Raw genomic sequence first — 22,952 nt, 5'->3', positions numbered from 1 at the left:
CCTCAAGGCCTAGATGCAATGTTCACATCGCAGGACAAGCACAGCTCTTCTCTTTGGAAAGGTGTCTCTCCAAGTGATTTCAAACATGTTGCGCTTGCAATATTAAAGCACATGATTTCCAGTAGTGCAGCTGTGGGTAGCATATTATGTCTAGGTGCGAGGGACTGACCAGAACGGAATAACAAGGGGCATTGTTGTTTAACTTTGCGTGTGCAGACTAAACCTCAGAGCACAGCAGAGAACGTGCAAGGTAGAAAGTTCTCATGTGAAAGGGGCACAAACAGGGTCTTTCGAAATATATGCATGCAGTGTCATTGGCAAAAGCAGCCACCTGGGAGGGAAGCTCATGCTAAATTAGCAAATGTTGACAATGGACCTATAAGCCATACTACAGTATGGGTGGGCCCCTCATACAAGAACTTTATCCCTCCTGCACCTGGGTTGGAGTGCTTTCTTTTTCCTTGCTCAGTAAGCAATATTGATTCTGAAAAAGGCTTGCAAAAAGCTGTTGTCTGGCGGAAAAAATAGAAAGGTGTACAGGCCAGGGAAAATATTTAAACTGGAGAACCATTATGATAGAAAAATAAATAACTTAGGAGGTTAGAGATTGGTCAACAGGAGGCACTCTGCTACAAATGTAGTGGACTACCCTGTCACCGAAAGTGATGGTCAGCACACTCTATTTAGAGTCAGGTGAACTATTGTGTTTTTGCTACAGAGTCCCCACTGGCATGTGCCAGTGGGAATCTTTTAGAACGATGGTCCGACGGACATCGAACTCATGGTGTAAGGGGGGAGTGGCAAAGACATCAAACATGGCGGATGTGTGAGCTCGGAGCTCCACCCTGGCCTGCAAGAAAATCCTGCCCTACCGCGGCATCCACTGACTCAGAGGTGTAGAAATTGACTCCACCCCTGCCATACTACACCATGGAGGGTGCAGCAGGGATTTGCTTTTGCCATAAAAAAGCTCTGAAGAGGGAAATCAGAGCTGAGAAGAGGCAGCTGGCGTGAGGGGTGCGGCTGACCTAGGAGCGGCCTGCGTCCCACGGAAGACACAGAGGACAAACTCGGCATGGGATCTCCATCCGCTTTCACACGAGGGGCACAAGAAAGGCGGATCGAATCTGGGCCTGTGGAGCTCAGCATGACCAGAAGGCAACGCAGACCACTGGGGCAGGACCGCTGGGCTCACTGTGTGCAAACAGACCCCGTAATGGCGAGGGCCCAGAGAAGCACCAGGGAAACAGACTGCAGCAGTAAATGCAGAGTAGCAGCAACGCCCTACCTGACACTGCCGTGTGGATGGCACGATGTGTGCACGGGGACGGAGTGGGAGGCCCCGGTCGAAGGCTAGTACAGAAGTGTGTGCGCGAGACATCGGGGGCTCTGAAACAACTAGCTGCCACACACCCAACCCCCAGACAGGCATGTTACGGCGAGGCAGTGTCGGAGGAGGGGGCATAAGGAAGCAGATACGAGACCCGGTGGAAGCTGACCCGAGCAGCAGGGGCGCGTCCTTGTCTTAAGTCGCCAATGGCAATTCATCAGCTACAAGTGCGCCCCACACGAATGGAGAGAACAGTGCCTGGGAAAGTGAACTGAGACTCAGAATGAGGCACGGGCGGCGCATCAATAGCGGGACAATTGTTCTTGGAGCAAGGAGGCATGGATTACCCTCTCTGTTTCTGTCACCTACAACAAGGCCTGGTGGCCCAGCCTACGGGCCCTGAGAGCTTGGTAGGGCTTCTGGATAGCAAGTTCCAAAGAAAAAGCAGTATTGACCCCCCTACAACAAGAACTCTGTACACTTTTTATAATTTATTTATGAGGAGTTCTTCTATGTGTTGTAAATGCGATGTGTATATTTTAAAGTCACCCCCACTTATCACTTCACGCTTGTTGTCACTTTCCTATGTGAGCACCTGAATTTTCTCTTGCATATTTTCATAAAATAAATAACAAAAGTTATTTTGACTTAGATGTCCCTGTTCATATTACTTATCGCTCCCTGAGATATTCATTATCAATCTCGACTCTAGCGCATTGTCCCTAATTCTGACACTGCTTTTTCTTTGGACTTTTTGGTCACATAAGAACCATTGTTTTCTAAAACATTAGTCTACCCCAGGTTCAGGTATTGGGGTCCCCTTGTTTTCCTTACTACTCTGGAGAGAAAGATCACAGAAGGAAGACCCTTGAGAAGCTGGCCCGACCTCAGACTCAATCGCTGAGCCCCCTGTAGACATCTCTGTAGCAGTAAGGTGGGGACTGAGAGTGGGGCGAAAGCGAGGAGCAACATTAAGTTCTAGCCATGAGTAGAGCACTGGTTGTGGGAACACCATTAATACCGAAGACACTGTAAGAGGCCCTGACTCCACCAGATAAGTAGTACTCACCAAGCACTCCAGCGTATCCCTGATAAACCAAATAGAGCAAAGAAACAGGACTGAGATCAGGGCCCCAGAGAAGACTCTGCCCCCGCCCTGTATTCCCACTGCTCGAGCCGGGAGTAACACAACCTATGCAGCACCACAGGATCGAGCAAGGTTACGAACAAAGGCTGCTGTTAGAAAAGGACTCTACAATACCATACCTACGCTGGGTGCTCATTATTGGTATCTCCCTACTCAAGACTCTTTAAGACTGTTAATACTTGGGGACACTGGACTCCTCTCTAGACCCAACCAACTCAGATTGACAGTACATACAGGAGGACAAGCTGAGGGGGAAGTTATCCCCTCCATCTCTCCTTTCAATACGATACACTCAGATTGAAAGAAAGCCCACAGTACCATGACAAGATCATGATGCTTAAGCAAAAAGCGGACGGCACCCAACCTGTCACCAGAGAGACCTTCCCTGCAGCGCAGGAGAAGGGAGGGGTAGAGAGCACTGGAGCAGATGATTCCCTACACTCACATTTGGATAGAGTGCTAGTGCCTATCGCTGACACCAAGGCAGCCCTACAGCAGGACAAAAGGATGGTTTCTGTGTGTCTGGGTCTTCTGCATACTGAACACCAGAAACTCACAGACAGAGTACAGGAAGTGGAAACCGCCATTACCGAGTTGCAACCAGAGCAAAAGGCACACTCCACTACACTAGACGAGCTCTCCTCCAGAGTGACGATCCTTAAACGCAGAGCTGTAGATGCGGAAGGACGCAGCCTTTGAAATAATATAAGGGTTATAGGAGTCCTCGAAAACACAGAGGGGAAGGACATGGTGGACTACCTTGAAAAATGGCTGTGGTCGGTGGTGGCTTCAGAACATCTCTCCTAATTCTTCGCCCTGGAGAGGGCACACAGGGTCCCAGCTCTTCCACCGGCCACAGGCAGACCTCCCCAACCTGTAATTTCCAGATTCCTCAACTACAGGGATCAAGACGTGATATTGCAGCAAGCTCACACACATGGCCCCTACATAATAGACAACAGTAAAGTGCTCATATTCCCTGATTTCATTGCCAAGATTCAGGCCCAACTAACAACTTTCCTGGAAGCCAAAACAGCCCTCAGAGAGGCAGGAATACAGTATCCTTTAATGTGCCCGGCAAGGCTCAAAATCATACTAGATAGGGCCACACATTGCTGCGATTCACCTGACGAAGCCTGGTCTTGGCTAGAAGCTTACAATGCAGGCATACCCCTACCTCAGAAAAAGCAGAGTGCACGGACGGTGCATTATCTATCCAGAAAGAGACTGAGGTGGCCACAGAGGAAATCTCAAATACAGAAATCCACTGCCTCACAAACTAAACAGTATAGACAAGCAGCATCACAGGTGATGGTGAAGGTCATCCCGTCCCACAACCGCGATGAGACACAGGCGCATCTGCTAGATCCAATTACGCATCCTCTGACTCTGGAGATTCAATCAAAAGCGACCCTCCTACTGCCCAAAATCACTCTAAGATCCTTGGACGACATTGTTTAACTCTGCTGAATCCAAGGCAACACCTGGACTCGGGGACTCTTAGCAATTGCGCTGTTGTCCTTGAGTAAGGGAGTTGGGGTTCAGAACCTTCCACTGAGCACTCAGGGTCTAGACACTGGCCCACCCAAACACAAGAAGTAGGGCATGAGACTAGAAGCACATGGCAGCCCCAAATGCAACCATTGAGGGGATAAAAGTCATATCTTGGAATGTTAGGGGCATGGGATCCCCCATAAAACGTCACAACATACATAGTTATATTGATCATAGAGGAGCACAAATAGTTATGCTCCAAGAAACTCACTTAACTTTAGAATAAGGACAGCGCCTCCGTAGAAGGTGGAGAGGACAAATGTTTGGGACAACATACTCTGCCTATTTCCGAGGGGTGCTGGTGTGGATACGTCCGGAACCCCCTTTAGAGTAACACAAACAATAGTAGACCCTGAGGGCTGATATGTGCTAGTTAAGAGTAGGTGCTAGTTAAAGGTAGGCTTCTGGACAAAGAGGTAACAGTGGGCAGTATATAGGCTCCGAACCAGGACCTACCATACTTCCGCCACAAAACTCCACAAGCTATCAGGTTCATTAGTGGGAGACATGGCACAAGACATATCATTGGGGGCGACTATAACTATGTGGCAGATATAAACATTGATAGATCCACTCCGTCATTGCATGGAACAGTAGCAAAAAAACACGAAAGATCTCTGGGACTGGATGGGGCACTGGGAGCCGGTCGACATTTGGTGGCTGAAACACGAACATAAGAGAGATTACTCGTTCTACTCCCCAGTATACCACTTACACACTAAGCTGGACATGTTCCTCTGCTCAAAGCATTTAAGCCCGCTGGTAACAGATACTGAATACCTGGGAAGCACCCTATCGGATCATAGCCTGTTGCTTTTGTCTCTCTCCCCTGTCCCCGAAGTGGCGGCCATCCCGGCCTGGTATCTTGATGCTGCCATGTTGGAGGACATGCTTTCAGCAAACATTACAGAATATTTCCAAAAGAATCAAGGTGCTGCTAGTTTGTCCCTGAATGAATTGGATGCTTTTAAAATAGTCATCATAGGCCAATGCATGGGGCAGACAGTAGGGGCAGTGAGGGAGATAAAGAGCTCTACGGACATCTGAGAGTGAGTTCTGATGGATACATCTGCCTGTGGATACCTCACCTTATGAATATCCTCTGCACCAGCATTACGCAGAAATTTTTCCTAGCTCCCCACGCCGACAAGGTCATCACAATACTATGGTTCCGCAAGCGGCTCCGCATTACGTCACTGGAGCCATAAAAGGACCACGTCGGCGTGATGACGTCAGTTCCCTTCACTGTTGACACTAACGTTTTTTCTGGGACTCTCTATACTTTTGACTGGATACTTTGTTATTTTGATTGTATCTTTCTCTGTTTTGGTATGTCTGCCCCGAGGAAGTCGGGCTTTAGGCCCTGTAAAGAATGCAGAGGTCATATGTCGATCACTGACCCGCATGAAGAATGTCTTTGGTGTTTGTCGTCTGACCACGAAGTCGAGGGCTGTTCTTCTTGTAGGAAGATGAATCCAAAGGCTCTTAAGGAACGGGAGGCCAAGCTGTATATAGCCAAGGCAAGAAAAGAAAAAAGGGGATGAAAAAGGTCCAAGTCCAAGTCATCGACGTCGCAAGACTCCAAGAGAAAGCATAAGAAGAAGAAGAGACATTCTACTTGGTGCCGGTCGTTGAAGGCTGTGGTGTTGAGGTCACCTTCTCCAGCTCCTCGACGTTGAGAAAAAGACTTTGTCTCTCCTTCTCCTTCAGTGTCTTCTGAGGTGACTCCAGTCAATTTTCAAACTTACAAGGGGACTCCAGAGCAGTCACTGACGTCAAGATTCTCACCGAATCCAGAGGGTGTGTCAAATCCGGCTGATGCTGAGGTTCCTTCGGCTCATGCGGCTCCGCCTGTGGCTCCAACGGCTCTGACTCCAGCCAATCCTCGATGTGTGGTGCAACCCTCATTCTGATCCTGCGGATTCAAGCTTGGTGTCCAGAAGATGAAGACCTGCTCCTGGGGATCCGGTGTTCCTTCCATCTCACCCCTCTCCTGAGAGCTTGGTGGCGGAGGCTCCGGCTGACAGGGATTCCAAGAAGTTGGAACAGTCTGCGAAGAAGGTCTTTTCTTCAGCTAGCATGGCACTGAAATCTACCAACGTGACATGTCTCTTGGGTAGATACATTCATTCCCTAATGGAGTCTGCCAAACAGATTATTCCTAAATTGTCTGAGGAAGATAGGGGAAATCTGAGTGAGGTGTTGGTGGACTCTCAGGCTGCAGCTCGCCAAGTTAACCAGTCTGGCCTGGACACTGCGGATTCTGTGGCCAGGGTGATGGGTTCATCCATTGCAACAAGAAGACATGCGTGGTTGAGGTCATCTGGGTTCTCTCTTGATGTGCAGGCTGCCCTTCTTGATCTGCCTTTTGATGGGTCTAAACTTTTTGGAGAGAAGGCTGATTCTGACCTGCAAAGATGTAAGGGCAGTAAGGCCACCACAAAGTCTTTAGGTCTGCAGACTCAAGCGAGAGATTATGGTTATAAACGATACAGTGGGTTCGGGAAGTCTTCCTTTAGAAGTTTCAGACAGCCTCAGCAGCAGCAACAAACCCCCTTGTTCAAGTCCTATAGAGGTAAAGGCAGAGGTCGCCTTCTTGGAGCCGGGCGTCAACCTTCTTCCTCTTCCTCCTCTACCTCCCTAACCCCTCCTGGTAATTCAGGAAAGCAGCCCTAGATCCACCATCCTGGATCATGTAGGTCCCGTGGGAGGCCGGCTTACCCATTTTCTACAGGATTAGAAATTGATCACTTCCGACCTTTGGGTTTTAGATCTGGTAGAAAATGGGTACCCCCTTCCCTTCAGGGAAATTCCTCCTCCTTATCCTCCATGCCAAGTGTTCTGCACAGAGGATCATTTACTTCTCCTTCAGAAGGAGGTTCTTGCACTGTTACAAAAGGGTGCAATAGAGGTGGTTCCGGAGCAGGAAAGGGGTCAGGGCTGCTACTTCCCGTATTTCCTGATTCCCAAGAAGGATGGCAGGTTACGACCTATCCTGGACCTCAGAATTTTGAATCTGTTTCTCAAGCAGGAGAGATTTAAGATGCTCACCCTAGCGCAGATTCTTCAGGCGCCTCAGTAAGAGGACTGGATGGTGTCCATCGACTTACAGGATGTGTATTTTCACATCCCAATCCTGAAGTCGCACAGGAAGTATCTTCGATTTACAGTTGGGTCGCAACACTTCCAGTTTGCGGTTCTTCTGTTTTGTGTTACTACTGCACCTCGAGTCTTCACCAAGGTGATTGCCGTGGTGGCTGCCCATCTCCGGAGGTCGGGGATTCTGGTTTTCCCCTACCTGGACGACTGGCTTCTGAAGGCAGAGTCGCAAGGGATGGTGCTTCATCATCTGCAGGTAACAACTCAGCTGTTGTACAAATTGGGTTTTTCGATAAATGTACCCAAGTCTCACCTAGTGCTCTCACAGCACAACCTGTTCATAGGGGCAGTACTGGATACCACTGTGTGTCAAGCTTTCCCGCCTCCGCAAAGGATTCTCGACATTCAGGAAATGATTCCATTGCTTTACAATGGCGCGGTTGTTCCAGTTCTGAAGGTCCTTTGCCTGTTCAATCTGAGAGCTTCCTGCATTCTGTTGGTCAACCATGCATGCTAGCACATGAGGGCGCTTCAGTGGTGTCTCCACAGGCAGTGGTATCAGCACAACGGAGATCTCAGGGAGTCAGTCAGGATCTCCAGAGAAGCTGCAGCGGATCTGTCTTGGTGGAGCGTGGAGGGCAATCTGTCTCAAGGAAAGCCCTTCCACCTTCCTCCATCGGTGGCCACAGTGATATTGGATGCCTCTACCCAGGGTGGGGTGCTCATCTGGGAGATCTGGAGATCAAGGGCTTTTGGTCTCCAGAAAAGAGATTGCTTCATATCAGTCTTCTGGAATTGCGGGCGATACGTTTGACGCTCAAGGCCTTTCTCCCTTCCGTTTGAGGCCAGGGGGTTCAAGTCCTGATGGACAACACTGCCGCAATGTGGTACGTCAACAAGCAGGGAGGAGTAGGGTTGTACCGTCTCTCCAGAGGGGCGTTGTGGCTCTGGTCCTGGGCCATCGGATTTGCTTGATGGAAAGTCATCTGGCCGGGGTGCTGAACGTGCATGCGGACAGTCTCAGTCGGCAGTTTTCCGCCGATCACAAGTGGAGGCTTCAAATGGAAGTAGTTCAACACATCTTCCAGACGTGGGGAACACCTCAGGTGGGCCTGTTTGCTACTCTTGAGAACGTGCACTGCCTGACTGTAGTAATAATTCACTACTCGAATGAGGGTTCCAAGTAAGTACTTTTATTCAGTCTAGTTCAAACAGGTGCTCCCGGCTTGGCGGCAGGATTTCTCTCACAACATTCTAACTCGCGCTCCCGGAGGGAGAGCGGACCATACCAAGTGAGAAGCACAAGGAGGGGGGAAAACAGGGGGAATGGAAAAGAGTAAGATTACAACACACCTTCCCCCCTTGGGAAGATGGGGGAAAGAGAAGCAGAGGGGCTCCAAGCAGGAGATAGCGGGAGAAAGAGAGAGAGATAGAGAGAGAGAGAGAGAGAGAGAGAGAGAGAGAGAGATAAGTTAGACAGCAAGATGACAAAGAGGTCGGGGACAGAGGACCCCATACCAAAATCTAAGTGGAATAACAAGAAAGACTTGAATGTTAACTGTGGTGCTCAAGATATGCACAGTATGAATAAGGTAGAAGAGACTAGTGATAATATAATTGTTTGATTAAAATCCCTTAGCGAAGGCGTAGGGAATTTCATGAGTTGCCGATGTCCCAATATTTATCTGCAAACCCAGATAATGCTTTATGAAATGCAGGGTGGAGAAAATGGGGTAGTAGGATTAAATCTACCAACATATTACAAACAGTAACGGTCTAGTGCAACATGGATAGACACAGTCAAGTTGTGGGCAGTACATTTCAATGGGTGCACTGGTATGTGCTTAGGCGTCCTGACATGGGTGGGAAAACCGGTCTATGTATCACATCCTTTTCACCCTTGGCTCCCCTTTGTCGAAACCTGCCACACAGTCTATTTCTCCCTTAAATTCCGAACTCCTCCTGCAAGTATTGCCAACCATCTCCGGAAGATTGATACTGGCAGTACCCTTCTTTTCCTTGGGCAGTAACTTGGGCCAGTACACACCCCGGAAACATCCTCTGACACAATAAGGATTTCTCTCACAACATTCTAACTCGCGCTCCCGGAGGGAGAGCGGACCATACCAAGTGAGAAGCACAAGGAGGGGGGAAAACAGGGGGAATGGAAAAGAGTAAGATTACAACACTGACACTCTGCAGTCTCCAGTTTCCGAGGCAGGGAGATTTGGGGGACGCGTTTCAGTAGAGTTGGAGCGCCCAGCCCCTTTTTTCGAGTTTCCTTTCTTACCCTTGATTCCTCGGGTTCTGAGGAAGAATCGCCAAGACCGGGCCCAAGTTATATTGATCGCCCCGGATTGGCCAAGAAGGGTATGGTACACAGACCTCCTTCACCTTTCGTCGCACCATCCCCTCCGTCTCCCTCTCAGGGTAGACCTCCACTCACAGTCGGAGGGGCAGGTTCTACACCCCAACCTCCAGAGCCTGCACCTTCATGCCTGGAGATTGAACGGGGCAACCTGAATTCTTTCTCTCTCCCGCCTGATGTGTTGGATATTATGTTATCGGCCAGGCGACACTCCACCAAGTCTATCAACTCCCACAGGTGGTCAAAATGTGTTAAATGGTGTGGAGAGAAGTCTATTGATACCATCTTTCCGATGTTCTTTGTTTTTCGCTGCATTTGGCCCAGCAGTGTTGGGCTGTGGCCACTGTTAAAGGATATTTGTTGGCTTTATCACCATTTCTTTGTTTGCCTGATCAGTCATCTCTTTTTAAGTCTCCAATAGTGTTAAGGTTCATTAAGGGGCTTACTAACATGTTTCCACCCACTCCATCTATTATGCCCCAGTGGGATTTGAATCTAGTTTTAACTTTCTTAACGGGTTCCACGTTTGAACCTATGCATATTTGTCCTTTGAGACTGCTGACATTTAAAACAGTCTTTCATGTGGCTATCACTTCGGCTAGAGGTTGAGTGAGCTTCAGGCTTTGAGTTCAAAGCCTCCGTTTCTGACCAAACATGCTGAAAGGATGGTCCTCAGAACCAGGGCTGCTTTTCTGCCTAAGGTGGTAACTCCCTCCCATTTAGGGCAGTCCATTACCCTTCCTACTTTCTATCCTCCCCCTCACCCTTCCAAGGAGGAGGAGAGTCTTCGCTGTTTGCACCCTAAGAGGGCAATTAGTTTCTATCTGGATAGAATAAAGGACTTCCGACAGGATTATCAACTCTTTGTGGGCTATGTTGGGCGCATGAAGGACAAGGCGGTGCACAAGCGCACTTTATCCAGGTGGATCATCTTTTGCATCAAGATCTGCCTGGCTCGGGCTGGTAAGGAGCCTCCTGAAGACATTAGAGATCACTCCACCATGGCTAAATCATCCACTTCTGCTTTTGTCCAGGGGTGTTCCTGTGTTGGACATCTATAAGGCCGCAACTTGGGCCTCCCTTCACACTTTCGCGAAGCATTACTGCTTGGATTCTGAAGTGAGGAGGGATGACCATTTTGCGCGCTCTATTTTGCAAGTCTTTTTGGTATAGAAGGATGGTCACCCTCCTCCGGGTGTGGGACTGCTGTGGGATTCTATTCATAAGGTGAGGAATCCACAGGCAGATGTATACATCAGAAGAACAAGTTACTTACCTTCGTTAACGCCTTTTCTGGTGGATACAGTTTCCGCCTGTGGATTCCTCACTGACCCACCCGCCTCCCCATTGTCCATCCTCTTATACCTTAAAAAGAGGTATTGGTTAATATGGTTATTTCATATTGTCATTTTGTTTTGCCTCTATTTGCCTTTATGTAGGTTTATAGGAAATGTTTGCTTTCTTTGCTTTCCTATTTCACTTTACACTGTGTGTATTTGTGTGAATACTGTGTACTGTATGCATTATCTCTATGGTCGGTCTGTCTGTTTGCCTCGGTGGCACGGAAAAAATGGGTGGAACTGCCGTCATCACGCCGACGTGGTCCTCGTATGGCTCCAGTGATGTCATGCGGAGACGCATGCGGAGCCATGGTATTGTGACGACCTCGTTGGCGTGGGGAGCTAGGAAAAAGTTCCGCTGAATGCTGGCGCAGGGGATACTCGTAAGGTGAGGAATCCATAGGCAGATACTGTATCCACCTGAAAAAGCGTTACAGAAGGTAAGTAACTTGCTCATCCACACCCTAGAAACCATGCTTGGGGTACAAAATGACACTCAAAAGCAGCTATCCACAGCCAAGAGTAAATATAGTAAGACACTGGATGGATTAAGAGCATTTGGCCTTAAAACATACCAGAAAAAACAACTCGAGGGTGGGAAATCCGGTAAACTGCTAGCGTCGCTGATTCGACCTGAAAACAGAGGCACACCCATTACCAAATTGCATGCTAAAGATGGGACCACAATATACTCACCCAAGAGCATCAACATTACTTTATTAGAATACTACACTACACTATACGGGCCTCCAGCGGAGCTGTCGGATGAATACATGAATGCATTCCTCAACAGTCTACACTTGAACAAAGTGGCCCCTGATGCACAGAAAGAATTAGTGAAACCAATATGCACCTATGAGAACCAAGCAGCAATCAAGGATATGGCTAAAGGGAAGACCCCAGGCCCAGATGGACTTCCGGCTGAGTTTTATGTTTTAACTCTCTATTGGCCCCCCATTTGGAGAAGCTATATGCTGACTCATTATGATCTGGCCATTTACCAACCTTGACCAGAGAAGCTCTGGTGGTCCCCCTTCCCAAAACCAAATTGGAAACTCCCTCTGTTACAGAAACTAGACCACTGTCTATGCTAAAGCTGGACGTTAAAATATTAAGCAACATATGAGCCACAAGAATACTTCAACACATACTCTCATTCTTCCACACTGACCATAATGGGTTCATTTCCAGCAGATCAACATCTGGAAAACCTCTGACAATTATACTATGCACTGTTCCACCACAACCTCACGACCCACCCTGAAGCTGTAGTAATGGCGATAGATCTCGAAAAAGCCTTCCACTGTCTGTGGTGGGATTTCTTGATGGGAGAGGGATCAATTAAATGAGTAAAGTTGCTTTATACCTGTCCCACAGCCAGGATCAGAACAGGGGGACTAATCTCAGATCCATACAATGTATCTAGAGGAACCAGACAGGGCTGCCCATTGCCCCCTCCTGTTTGCTTTAGCCATTTAGCCATAGAACCGCTGGTGGAACGGTTTAGAGGAGAGGGAGGGCGACTAGGTCTGATGCTTGACAGGAGGGAATTCATGATCTCCCTATATGCGAACGATATCCAGCTTTATCTACGAAATGGAAACTTGGGGGTCAAGAGTGCATTGAGCGTACTGAAGAATATGCTAACCTGACAGGGCTGAGGGTAAATATATCTAAAATGCAGATCTTCCCACTCACTCCTGCAACCCCCTGCCCAACAGAATTCCCACCAGATACCAATTGGGCCTCTCGCTCCTCTAAATATCTTGGATGTACCACGAGCAACAAAACCTATTGTTCTGGATATCCCTTAAACTTCCCACTATGTCCAGTGTGGCATAAACCAAAATGGTAGTATTGCTAAGACTAATGTATTATTTCAAAAATCTCCCGGTAGTAATCTCACAGAGCTGGTTCAGGGAACTAGACACATTGTTGAGAGAATTGATATGGGGCGAAGCCAGGTGTCATTGACCACTTTACAGACACCCCCAGAGGAGGGAGGACTGGGAGCACAGGACTTTGAACCGTATTATTTGGCTGCACAACTACAATGGCTAGCCCACTGGCCCACTGCCTAGATGAGATAGGATTGGAGACTCTAGATATCCCAATGTACACAGACCAGAGGGAGAGACTACTAGATAAACTGCTGCATCCCAAGATTCGGATCCAACACCAGGGTTCTTACTGTATTCACAGTAGGTTTGAAATGCTGGCACAGAGGTATTCGGCGAGCATCAGGAATTTCATTATATGCACCTGACCTTTAACTGGTGAGTCTCCACATGGTGGTACTTCCTCGTTCTTTACCAAGACCCAACTGAGGGAATGGACTAATGCAGCTATCCAGACAATTAGTGACTGCTATCTAGTGGGTGAATTGATCCCACTAGCTGACCTAATCACTCAATATGACCTACCACCAGGGCAATTTGTGAGCCACGATGGGTTACAGAAAGCCTTTAATACACTATGGGGCGGTGGAAACCAAGAACCAGCCACACATGCCCTGTTGCAAGCCATGGTAACATTGGGATTGGCGAGACATCTAGTCAAAGGGTTATATAGGGCTATCAGGGAGATGGTTGACAAACCACTGCTTACATTACAAAAGAAATAGGTAGCTCTCATAAATAGAGACATTTCAGAGGCAGAATGGAAAGAGCTCTAAGCTTGCCCAAGAAGATATCTAGAAATTCCAACTTTAAATATACCCAATTCAATATTCTGCATATGGTCTACCTTACCCCACACAGACTTAACATGTTAGGAAGCTGTAGTAATATTCCAGTCAAAGATTATAAAATAAGTTTAGTTTATTGGCAGCACAAATGACATCCTTCAGAGTCCCCAGTCAAGCCTTCTCTGAGCTGGTACAGTTAACCTTCTTTCAATAACAGTTCTGGAACACATATTACAATTGAAGGTAAGCATGTCTCATGCTATGTCTCATGCACTGGCATGCGATCTAAAGGTATATTTAAAGTGACAGGTTAGAATATAACACATCTCCCTTTTTTATAAAATGAAATGAATAAAAAACAATGACGTTTATGATTATAACATTATGTAACCCTTAACTTAATAATAAAAACATAGTAGAGAATGAAGTATAACATTGAACCTGAACTACATCAATTTATATATCTTTTAGGAATGTTGATAACACGTTTAATATCCTTCACTCTTCGAGCAATAGAATTATCTGCTAACAAAACATTTGATTCATTAGATAAATTACATTTATCATTCATGACAGTACACTTAGCTAATTTTCTTACATTCCAATATTTGCCATCCTGAGTCATGACACTATTGGCAAATATCTTTTTGATTTGAATGGGGTCACTAAACTTGTTAGTACCTTTGGACAATAAACCAGGTCTGAGAATTCTCACCCATTCTCCCACTTGAAACTCTTGGGATTTTGTGTTCCACTTTTTGTCATACCATTCTTTCGTTTTGAATTGCTTATTCTCTACACGTCTGGCAACCTCCTCTATATTAACTTGGTCAAAAGAAAACTGATTGCATTTCTCTTTAAGCCACCACGGTAACATTCTTGAGGCTGGATTACGACCTTTAAATAACTTAAAAGGACTTACTTCAGTAATTGTGTGAGGTGTAATACGGTATGTCCATAGCCTTTCCCTTAAAGCACTTACCCAAGAAATTCCAAATTTGACAGATTCTACCACAAAATTTTTTAACACCCGATTGAATCTCTCAACTTGACCATTCTCATGGGGTTCGTATAATGAAGTAAATCTGTGAACAATGTTACAATTCTTGAGAAAGTGTGCCATTTCACCAGATGTCAATTGAACCCCATTATCAGATACCAACACTGAAGGGCACCCTTCTCTAGTAAAAACTTCTTTGAAAAAGGAAATGACAGTTTCAGTAGAAGCTTTAGGGACAAATTTCACTTCAGGCCATTTGGAATGGTAATCTACTATAACTAAAGCATAGCGGGAAGATTCAGGTAATATGTTAAAAGGACCTGATATGTCAAAAGCAATTTTTTGCCACGGTTCTGAAGGCCATTTAACAACTTTGAGGGGTGGAGTATATACCTTTAACATTTTTTCTTTACACACACATTCTTGGAATTCTCTAACTGTCCTGTCAACAAATCTGTCAATTCCTGGCCACCAAAATACAGAGCGAACTAATCTTTTCATGGATGAAATACCAGGATGCGTATCATGGGCAATTTGTAAAATGATGTCTTGCATGCCCTCTGGAGGTATACATTTCCCAGATTTAAAAATGAAACCAGAATCCAGTTCCAACTCATCCATAACATTGTAAAATGGCATTAACTCTGAACTAATAATGTTCTTATTTGGCCAACCATTCTGAATGTAATTTACTAAGTCTTTCCATCTGGAATCTTTTTCTATACAGTCTTTCCAATTAGACTCGGAAATTTTCTTGAACTTCCCTTGTAACACATCTTCAATAGCTAAAACAAAATCACTATTCTCTAATTTTTCCTGAATAGTACAAACTTCCTCACTTTTGCATGGCAACCGTGATAAACAATCTGCCGTAACATTTTTCTTTCCTGGAACGTAAATTGTAACAAAATTATATTCTTGTAACCTTGAAGTCAACCTCGCAATTCTGGCTGTGGAATTCCATCCTCCACCTACTGATAAAATATTGACTAAAGGCTTGTGATCTGTTCTTAAGGTGAATTTTGATCCCCAAACATATAGTCTAAAATGCTCAATGGCCCAAACGCACGCTAATAACTCTTTTTCTATTACAGAATATCTACGTTCACAGTCATTTAAAGTTCTCGAAGCAAATGCCACATTCCATTCTTCACTACCCTCCCTTTGGGATAATACTCCACCCAAACCATATAGACTGGCATCAACGGTAATGATACATTCCTTGTTGATTCTGAAAGGTTTGAGATTAGGGGCTTTAACTATATCATTTTTGATTTCGTCAAAAGCTTGTTGTTGGGCATCAGACCAAACATATTCTGCTCCATGCCTCAACAATCTTCTTAAAGGTTCCATCTTGCTGGCAAATTTGTTCACAAATTTGCTGTAGTATTCACACATGCCAGCAAAAGATAGTAATTGATCCTTATTTTCTGGTACTGGAGCTTTGACTATAGCTTTTACATTGGATTTTTTTGGAAATACTCCTTTACCAGATAAGGTATGTCCTAAGTACTCTACTGATTTTTGAAATAATTTGCACTTGTGTGCTTTTACAGTTAAACCATTGTTTTGTAATCTTTTACATACTTCTTGTAAATGAATTTCATGCTCCTGAGTGTTTTTTGAGAACACTAAAATATCATCTTGAAAGCATTTCACGTAGTTATCTATATCCCTGAAAATGTGAAACATCACTCTTTGAAATACCGATGCAGCGGACGCCAGTCCAAAAGGCATTCGGATGTATTGAAACAAACCCTGAGGTGTTATAAATGCCGTGAGTTTCCTAGACTCTTCTGTTAATTCTATCTGATGGTAGGCAGATCTTAAATCTAATGTAGAGAAGATCTTTGCACCATCAAATAATGAAATTAGTTCATTTATATTTGGTAAAGGGTGGCAATCAATTACGATATTAGAGTTCAATGCCCTTAGGTCCACACATAATCTCAATTTTTGGTCATGTTTTCTGACCAAAACTATGGGCGAAACCCATTCTGACGATTCTATGGGTTCAATGATTTTCTCTTTTAATAAATCATCTAACATGGATTTGAGTTCTTCTCTAATGTTTATGGGAACACCTCTAAGTTTTTGGACAATAGGTGTATGAGCCTTTTTTAACGCTATATTGTGTGAAAATTTTTTAAGTTTGCCTAACTTATCACAAAACACTGTATCAAAACGTTTGATAAGATCATCTCCTTTGGTATTAAGTATAGGATCATTGGATAACTCAACTACAGAAATGGTATTCATAAGATTATCATCACACAATGATACTGGTTCTTTTGCCCTAGGATTCAAAACGATGCCTAATTTCCATTGGTCAAACCAACCCAACACGTTGATACCCTTAATAGATATATATAACTTGATGGAAGCTTTTCTGTACTTAAATTGAATTTCAACGTTGAAGAATCCAATCATTTCAATTTTTGTACCAGAGAAATTTACAGCAGCAACATCTGATTCATTCATTTTTCCTAACTTGTTAGAATGAGATAACATACTCTGAAAATATTCTTGCGTGATTATGGTCCATGGCGAACCAGAATCTACCATAAGAAACAAATTCACTTAACAAATAGTAAAATTACATTTTGGAGAATTACGCTGTATCTCTGAATGGTTGTTTACAATGGAAACTACAAAACCAGATTCTATATTGGAATTAATAATATTTTCATCATTCCTAATATTGCTTACCATTTCCTCAGATACAATGGATACAGGTCGTTTATATTGTGTAGGTGAACGCTTATCCCTACACATATTACTGAAATGACCTATGCGTTTGCAAAAATTGCATTCTCTCTTTATAGCTGGACAACCTGAAAAAGAAGCAATGTGAAATTTACTCCCACATCTAAAACATATTCCCTGAAAATTTTGATTAAAAGACTTTTGAGGAGGAAATTGTTTGCCCTTATTATAAGAGTAAAAGTCTTCTTTAGATCCTTGTTTGTGTTTTATAGCGCAGACTTCTTCATCAACTTGTTTCTTTTCAATATTGCCTTTAGCTGTATTCATCCACAAGTCTGACTGTTCTTGTGCTTTAGCTATAGCAATGGTTTCTGTTAAATTCGGATCTCCCATAACCCATAGTTTATCCTGAGTTTTCTTACACTTTGTATGGACAATGATTTGATCTCGAATCATTTCGTCCGCAATAGTACCAAAATTACAGTGTAAGCTAAGAGACCTTAACGAAGTTAGAAAGTCTTCAAAGGATTCATCTTCTTTCTGTTTTCTGGTATAGAATTTAAAACGTTTAAGTGCAATGCTTACATTTGGTTTGAACCTCTTTTCCAGTCTAGCCAGAGCCTCGGTATATGGATTTAAATTATCTCCACCACCTTCATTTAAAGAAGGAACTTGAGGTAATGATCTAAAAATTTCTTGGCCTTCTGAGCCAAGGCAGTGGAGAAGAATACTTTTCTTTCTTTCTGCACCCATTCTTTCACCGTCAATAGCTTTCATGTAATTTATGAATTCTTCCTTCCAACGTGTCCATGGTATGGGTGGATCACCCTTTGTTTGAAGGAATTTGTTGGGAGGATCAAATTACATGTTGTTTGTGTATAAGATTGAATGTAACGAAAATAATGAGGAGATACTGTTAAATTATAAATAGAGTGTGAAAACAAAATTTAAAATATAGTCATGCTATAATAACGTATATACAGTCTTTGATCAAGAATTTTGTTTGATATCAACAAAGCAGTGTGAGTTGATAAAGTATTTTTCTGCTTAAAATATGTTATTTTTAACAAAGCTTACTTCTGCTCCGTATTTGTTGTCCACAACGATGTGTTTTATAATCTGCAAAATATCCTTTGGTGAACGAGGTTAGCGTGCAGTTGATGTAGTGCGCGATGTAGTTATCGGCGCAGGGTTGTCATGACAACTCAAGATCCACAAATTTTATAAAATGGCCGCCACACAGTGCGCAATGACGTATATGCGCATGCGCGTAGGCATTGCAGTTTCAATGCGTGTTGACGTTACTTGTAGACGCGCCTTGGAATGGAGGACGGAGTAGAATTCTAAACAGGTAAGATGCGGGCAAATTTTAAATAACAATACGATGGTCATATATCCAAATAATAAATTTCGAGTAACACGCTGGTATTCAGATAGCAAGCCCAGATCAAATCTGTAAAATATTACTGTAGATAGGCAGTCAAAGTCTCCAAACAAACAGTGGAATATTTAAAAAGACACGGAGAACGGAGCGTTCGTGCAAGTTTTAAAACTCAAATAATCCTTGTAGGGAAAGCAACATGCAGTTGAAATTATTGGGAAAAACAGCCGCAGGTGCAATCAGAGCACAGGGTTAAGGAAGCAGCCGCTGGCAAAATTAAATTTGCTTAAGTAAAAACGTTGTACATACCATATGAAAACGGTGAAGTAGAAATTGATAAATTGGGTTCAAAACACCACTTTGAATCCGTGCTGCAAGTGGTGGTTTTCCTTGTCGCCAAAATTGTAGTAATATTCCAGTCAAAGATTATAAAATAAGTTTAGTTTATTGGCAGCACGAATGACATCCTTCAGAGTCCCCAGTCAAGTCTTCTCTGAGCTGGTACAGTTAACCTTCTTTCAATAACAGTTCTGGAACACATATTACAATTGAAGGTAAGCATGTCTCATGCTATGTCTCATGCACTGGCATGCGATCTAAAGGTATATTTAAAGTGACAGGTTAGAATATAACAGAAGCACCGACAAGTAATGGCGAAAATGTGCGGACCTGGACGCAGACTTTAAACACAAGGGGTGGGATTACCCGGCTCTGCTTGACTACTGGTGTCAGGTCACTGGGTTACTACACAGGGTTCTCACACGCACCCTCCCTCCTACCATAGAGGTATGTTTATTAGGTCTGTTTCCAACACCCAAGGCCAAAAAAGCTGGCACTCATTTTATAGATCTGGCCCTAATATTGGTAAAAAGACGGATAGCGTTAAGATGGCAGTCCTTAGCAGGTCCAAAAATGTTTGATTGGGAGAAGGACGTCACAGCCTGGGCACAGGCGGAAAAACGTCACTAATTGAGGAAGATAATAAAGGTGTGCGGCGCCGTCCCATAACAGATCTGTGTTGCGGAAGTGGGAGGCCAGAGGCATAAGAGAAGGGGACAGTTCACCTGACACCTCGTAGACTACCAAACTAATACAGCTACCATGTTTTTCCCCCGGCTCACAAGTTAGGCAAGGGGTAAGGGAAGATCGCCCCGGACACAGGGTGCCCACCGAATCGCCTTCAGCGATAGAATGTCCCAAATCTATAATAAATAAAACACCAGTTATTGTGGCAAGCTGGGTAGATTTCTGAAGATCCTTACTAGAACCCCTGAGTGCTCTCGTTGTTATAGAGGTATACATGTAACTGTTGCTTACATTGTTAAATTATAGGATATTGAAATATCGTACTAGTAAGGGCACGGTGCAAACTCCCTTATGTTACACGATGGACATTAGACCCGAAGGTACAATTAGTTCTCAAATGTATCCACAGGAATGTTGTAATTTGAACTGATTGAAGGTAATTATGTGATGCTTACATCACGTCAAGCCTATTGTTAGAAGGCTATTACATCTGGATGCCTAATTCCATATGTATTTTATGTAACTGAAAAGCTTTAATAAAAAAATATTTAAAAAGAAAGAACTCATGGTCTAAGTATTTCAGACTCTCCGCCCTATTCAGGGGTGATGTTGTGATGTATTTGGTTCCCTATTCAAGGCTGCAAGGGAAAACATGGAAGTCTCGAAAAAATAAGAATAAAAAAAGAAATTGACCCCCACACCCTGGGAGAGAGTCCACAGGGTGTCAGTGTCATTAGTTGTTTGTTTTTCAAATGCAAACTCCTGCTTTGAAGGATTGTTTAAGTACAATGAAAAAGTTTGCGGCACTGCCTCTTGAAACATGTTGGCTACTCAGCAATCTTACAATCCATTCTCTGAGTGTCACTTTTGCGGTGGTTCCTCTGAAGGTACAGAGGCAAGCAGACGGAGAGCTCTAAAGGTTATGACAACCACCACCCTGGCGGATTTCGGCTGCCCTCCATAACTCTAAATCAACCCTTTAATGCTACCACTGCTAATACAATGAATGCAGCCATGTAGTCCTGCAAGGAAATGTCTCTTTAATGTTTTCCACTTCACACCAGGATACTAAGAAGGTCCTTTTGTTGTGCTTTTATTACAGATTTCCCTGGGAGCCAGTGACTGTACAGTATATATTGTCTGTGAAATCTGTGAATTTATCTTAATAACGGAGGTAAGTTTTTGCCAAACTTTTGAAATGTGTCGTTATCAAGGTTGAAATGTCACTTTAGTCGCCCTGAAAGTAGCGCGAGAAAACCAGTCGTTATAAAGTCTACTTCAAGGTCCTTCCCCTCTTCTTTCACCAACTTTGGTGTACCCTGCTGCCTACTGATGGGACGAAAACTCCTTCTTGGACTCCTGGTAACAAAAGCCTTGCACTGCAATACCACGCATAGGTTCTTGGAGAGTGTATAATGTACAGCTCATTCCTTTCCCACACGTGGCTGCTCAGTAGCTAAATCTCTTTTTTCCACTGTCCTTTACTCGTTGGTTGGAATCTGCTTTATTAGCACTGTGGCTTTGCCTTATAATTTAAAAAGTAAACCTGTTTTTCTTCTTTTCCTCACTCCTTCATCTCGGATAGCATCTGCTGCAGTGAAGCTGGCTCAAGCCATGATTATTGTGCTGAAACAAGCTTGTAACAGCCGACCTGCGTTCCCTGTCTTGGGGGCTGAATGAGTGCTCTCCATTTTTGACTATCATGTGAAGTCTTTGAAGAGTCAGTAGCATGCATGCAGAGCAAAAGACCGCAAACAGCAACAGTAATGTTTTCTTCTTAAGAAGCAGAGGTGGGAGGTAGAGGAGCACAGACATCAAACGTGTTATTAGACACCTCTTATGGGATGGCAAGGGAAAAGTAAGACACCCTGTTCAACGACCCTCTCCACTCTGGAAGACAAGTATTTACAGGCCTACACTGCTGTGCATTAGTGACCACTGACAGGGTGAAATATCTGGTTGCCTAACCGTGTTTCCTTTTGTACAACACAACTTGTTCTGGATGGATCATGCCAGGATGGTCGTATTTGCCACTTCAAATAGATGGAGGTAGGTGAGAGATAAACAGAACCTAATGTAGGAAAGGGCCCTTTTTGGCATGGTTACCCCCCACTTTTTGCCTGACTCTGAAAGCAACTTTGCCTGAATGTGCACTGGGTCCCTGCTTTTCAGGTTCCCAGTGCCTGTGTTGTTTCCCAAAAACGGTACATTTGTTTCCACCACTAGCACACCTCTGGCTCTTATATAGTCCCCTTGTAAAAGGTACCAGTAGGTCCAAGGGCATTGTGATAAGAGAGGTTCTCTAAGGGCTGCAGCATGTATTATGCCACCCTCAGAGACCCCTCACCAAACACATCCACACTGGCACTGCAGCATGCGTGTTTTGGTGAAACTAGAAGTGAAGAGTTGACCTAGCACACATCTCTCTGTGCCAGGCCTTCCAACACTGCCAGAGGCTTAGGTAAGTCACCCTACAGCAGGCCTTACAGTCCTAAGGATAGGTGCACTATACCTCGCGTATGGGCTTAATGGCATGAGTAGATATGCCCCTAAAGTGTATAAGTCTATTCTTAGGCATTATTAGTGCACAGTAAAGCCGTAGCGAGGACACGGCCTGGGAGCTTGTCAATACGAGTTCCACATCTCCATGATGACTTCACCAAATCACAAGATGTTTGGTGCGAAACATCTTAGACTATTGAGCCAACACAGATTTCAGTGTTGGATTAATTAATAAAGGCCGCTAATAGGTGCCCCCTGAAAACCTACCCAACCGCTAGTGTGTAGCTGACTGGTCTACACCAGCCTGCCACCTTCAGACATGTGTCTGACCCCCTGAGGTGGGAGCCTTGTGCTCTACTGTGTCAGAAACAAAGTGTGCTCTGAGTGGAGGTTCTTCACACCTACCCCCAAGCAGGAACAGCATTCAAGAGTGGTGAGCCTCAAAGAGTTCCTTCGCTTTGTTATATAGTCAAGTCAAGTCAAGTCAAGTCAAACCACTTTATTCGATTACTTAAAATCATAAAAGTATGCTATACATATACACAAACGTTAAAAAATGTTTGTTAAAAATATATTATACAAGCTAAACATGTAGTACAAATTCATTTAAAAATCATTAACAGACTTTTCTTGAATTTAAAGCCACTGATTGGTATACGTTATCAAATATAATTAACATGATTGGATTTCTTGTACGGCTTTCTGTCTAACCCTCCTTTTTCTAACAGACGCTGCAAGAAAGCTGGCGACACAAAACATGGTTATCGGGGATTCCAACAGTTGTAAAAACAATAGAGCAGGTTTACACTGGAT

The 22,952-nt window shown here is 44.3% G+C and overlaps 1 protein-coding gene across 8 annotated transcripts in view; it reads left to right on the top strand.

The window, feature by feature from the left end:
- The window catches only part of LOC144768773 (uncharacterized), a 9,320,023-nt gene that overhangs the window by 8,848,636 nt on the left and 448,435 nt on the right, over positions 1–22,952 (top strand). For all 8 annotated transcript variants that reach the window (XM_078652700.1, XM_078652694.1, XM_078652695.1 and 5 more), the window contains one exon: positions 20,740–20,811. In XM_078652700.1, coding sequence (XP_078508826.1) covers positions 20,740–20,811 — 72 coding nt within the window. The remainder of the gene's footprint in view (positions 1–20,739; positions 20,812–22,952) is intronic.

Source organism: Lissotriton helveticus, chromosome 7 (assembly GCF_964261635.1).
Source record: "Lissotriton helveticus chromosome 7, aLisHel1.1, whole genome shotgun sequence".
In the NCBI taxonomy this organism is placed as follows: domain Eukaryota; kingdom Metazoa; phylum Chordata; class Amphibia; order Caudata; family Salamandridae; genus Lissotriton; species Lissotriton helveticus.
This window is presented reverse-complemented; position numbering and strand designations above follow the sequence as displayed.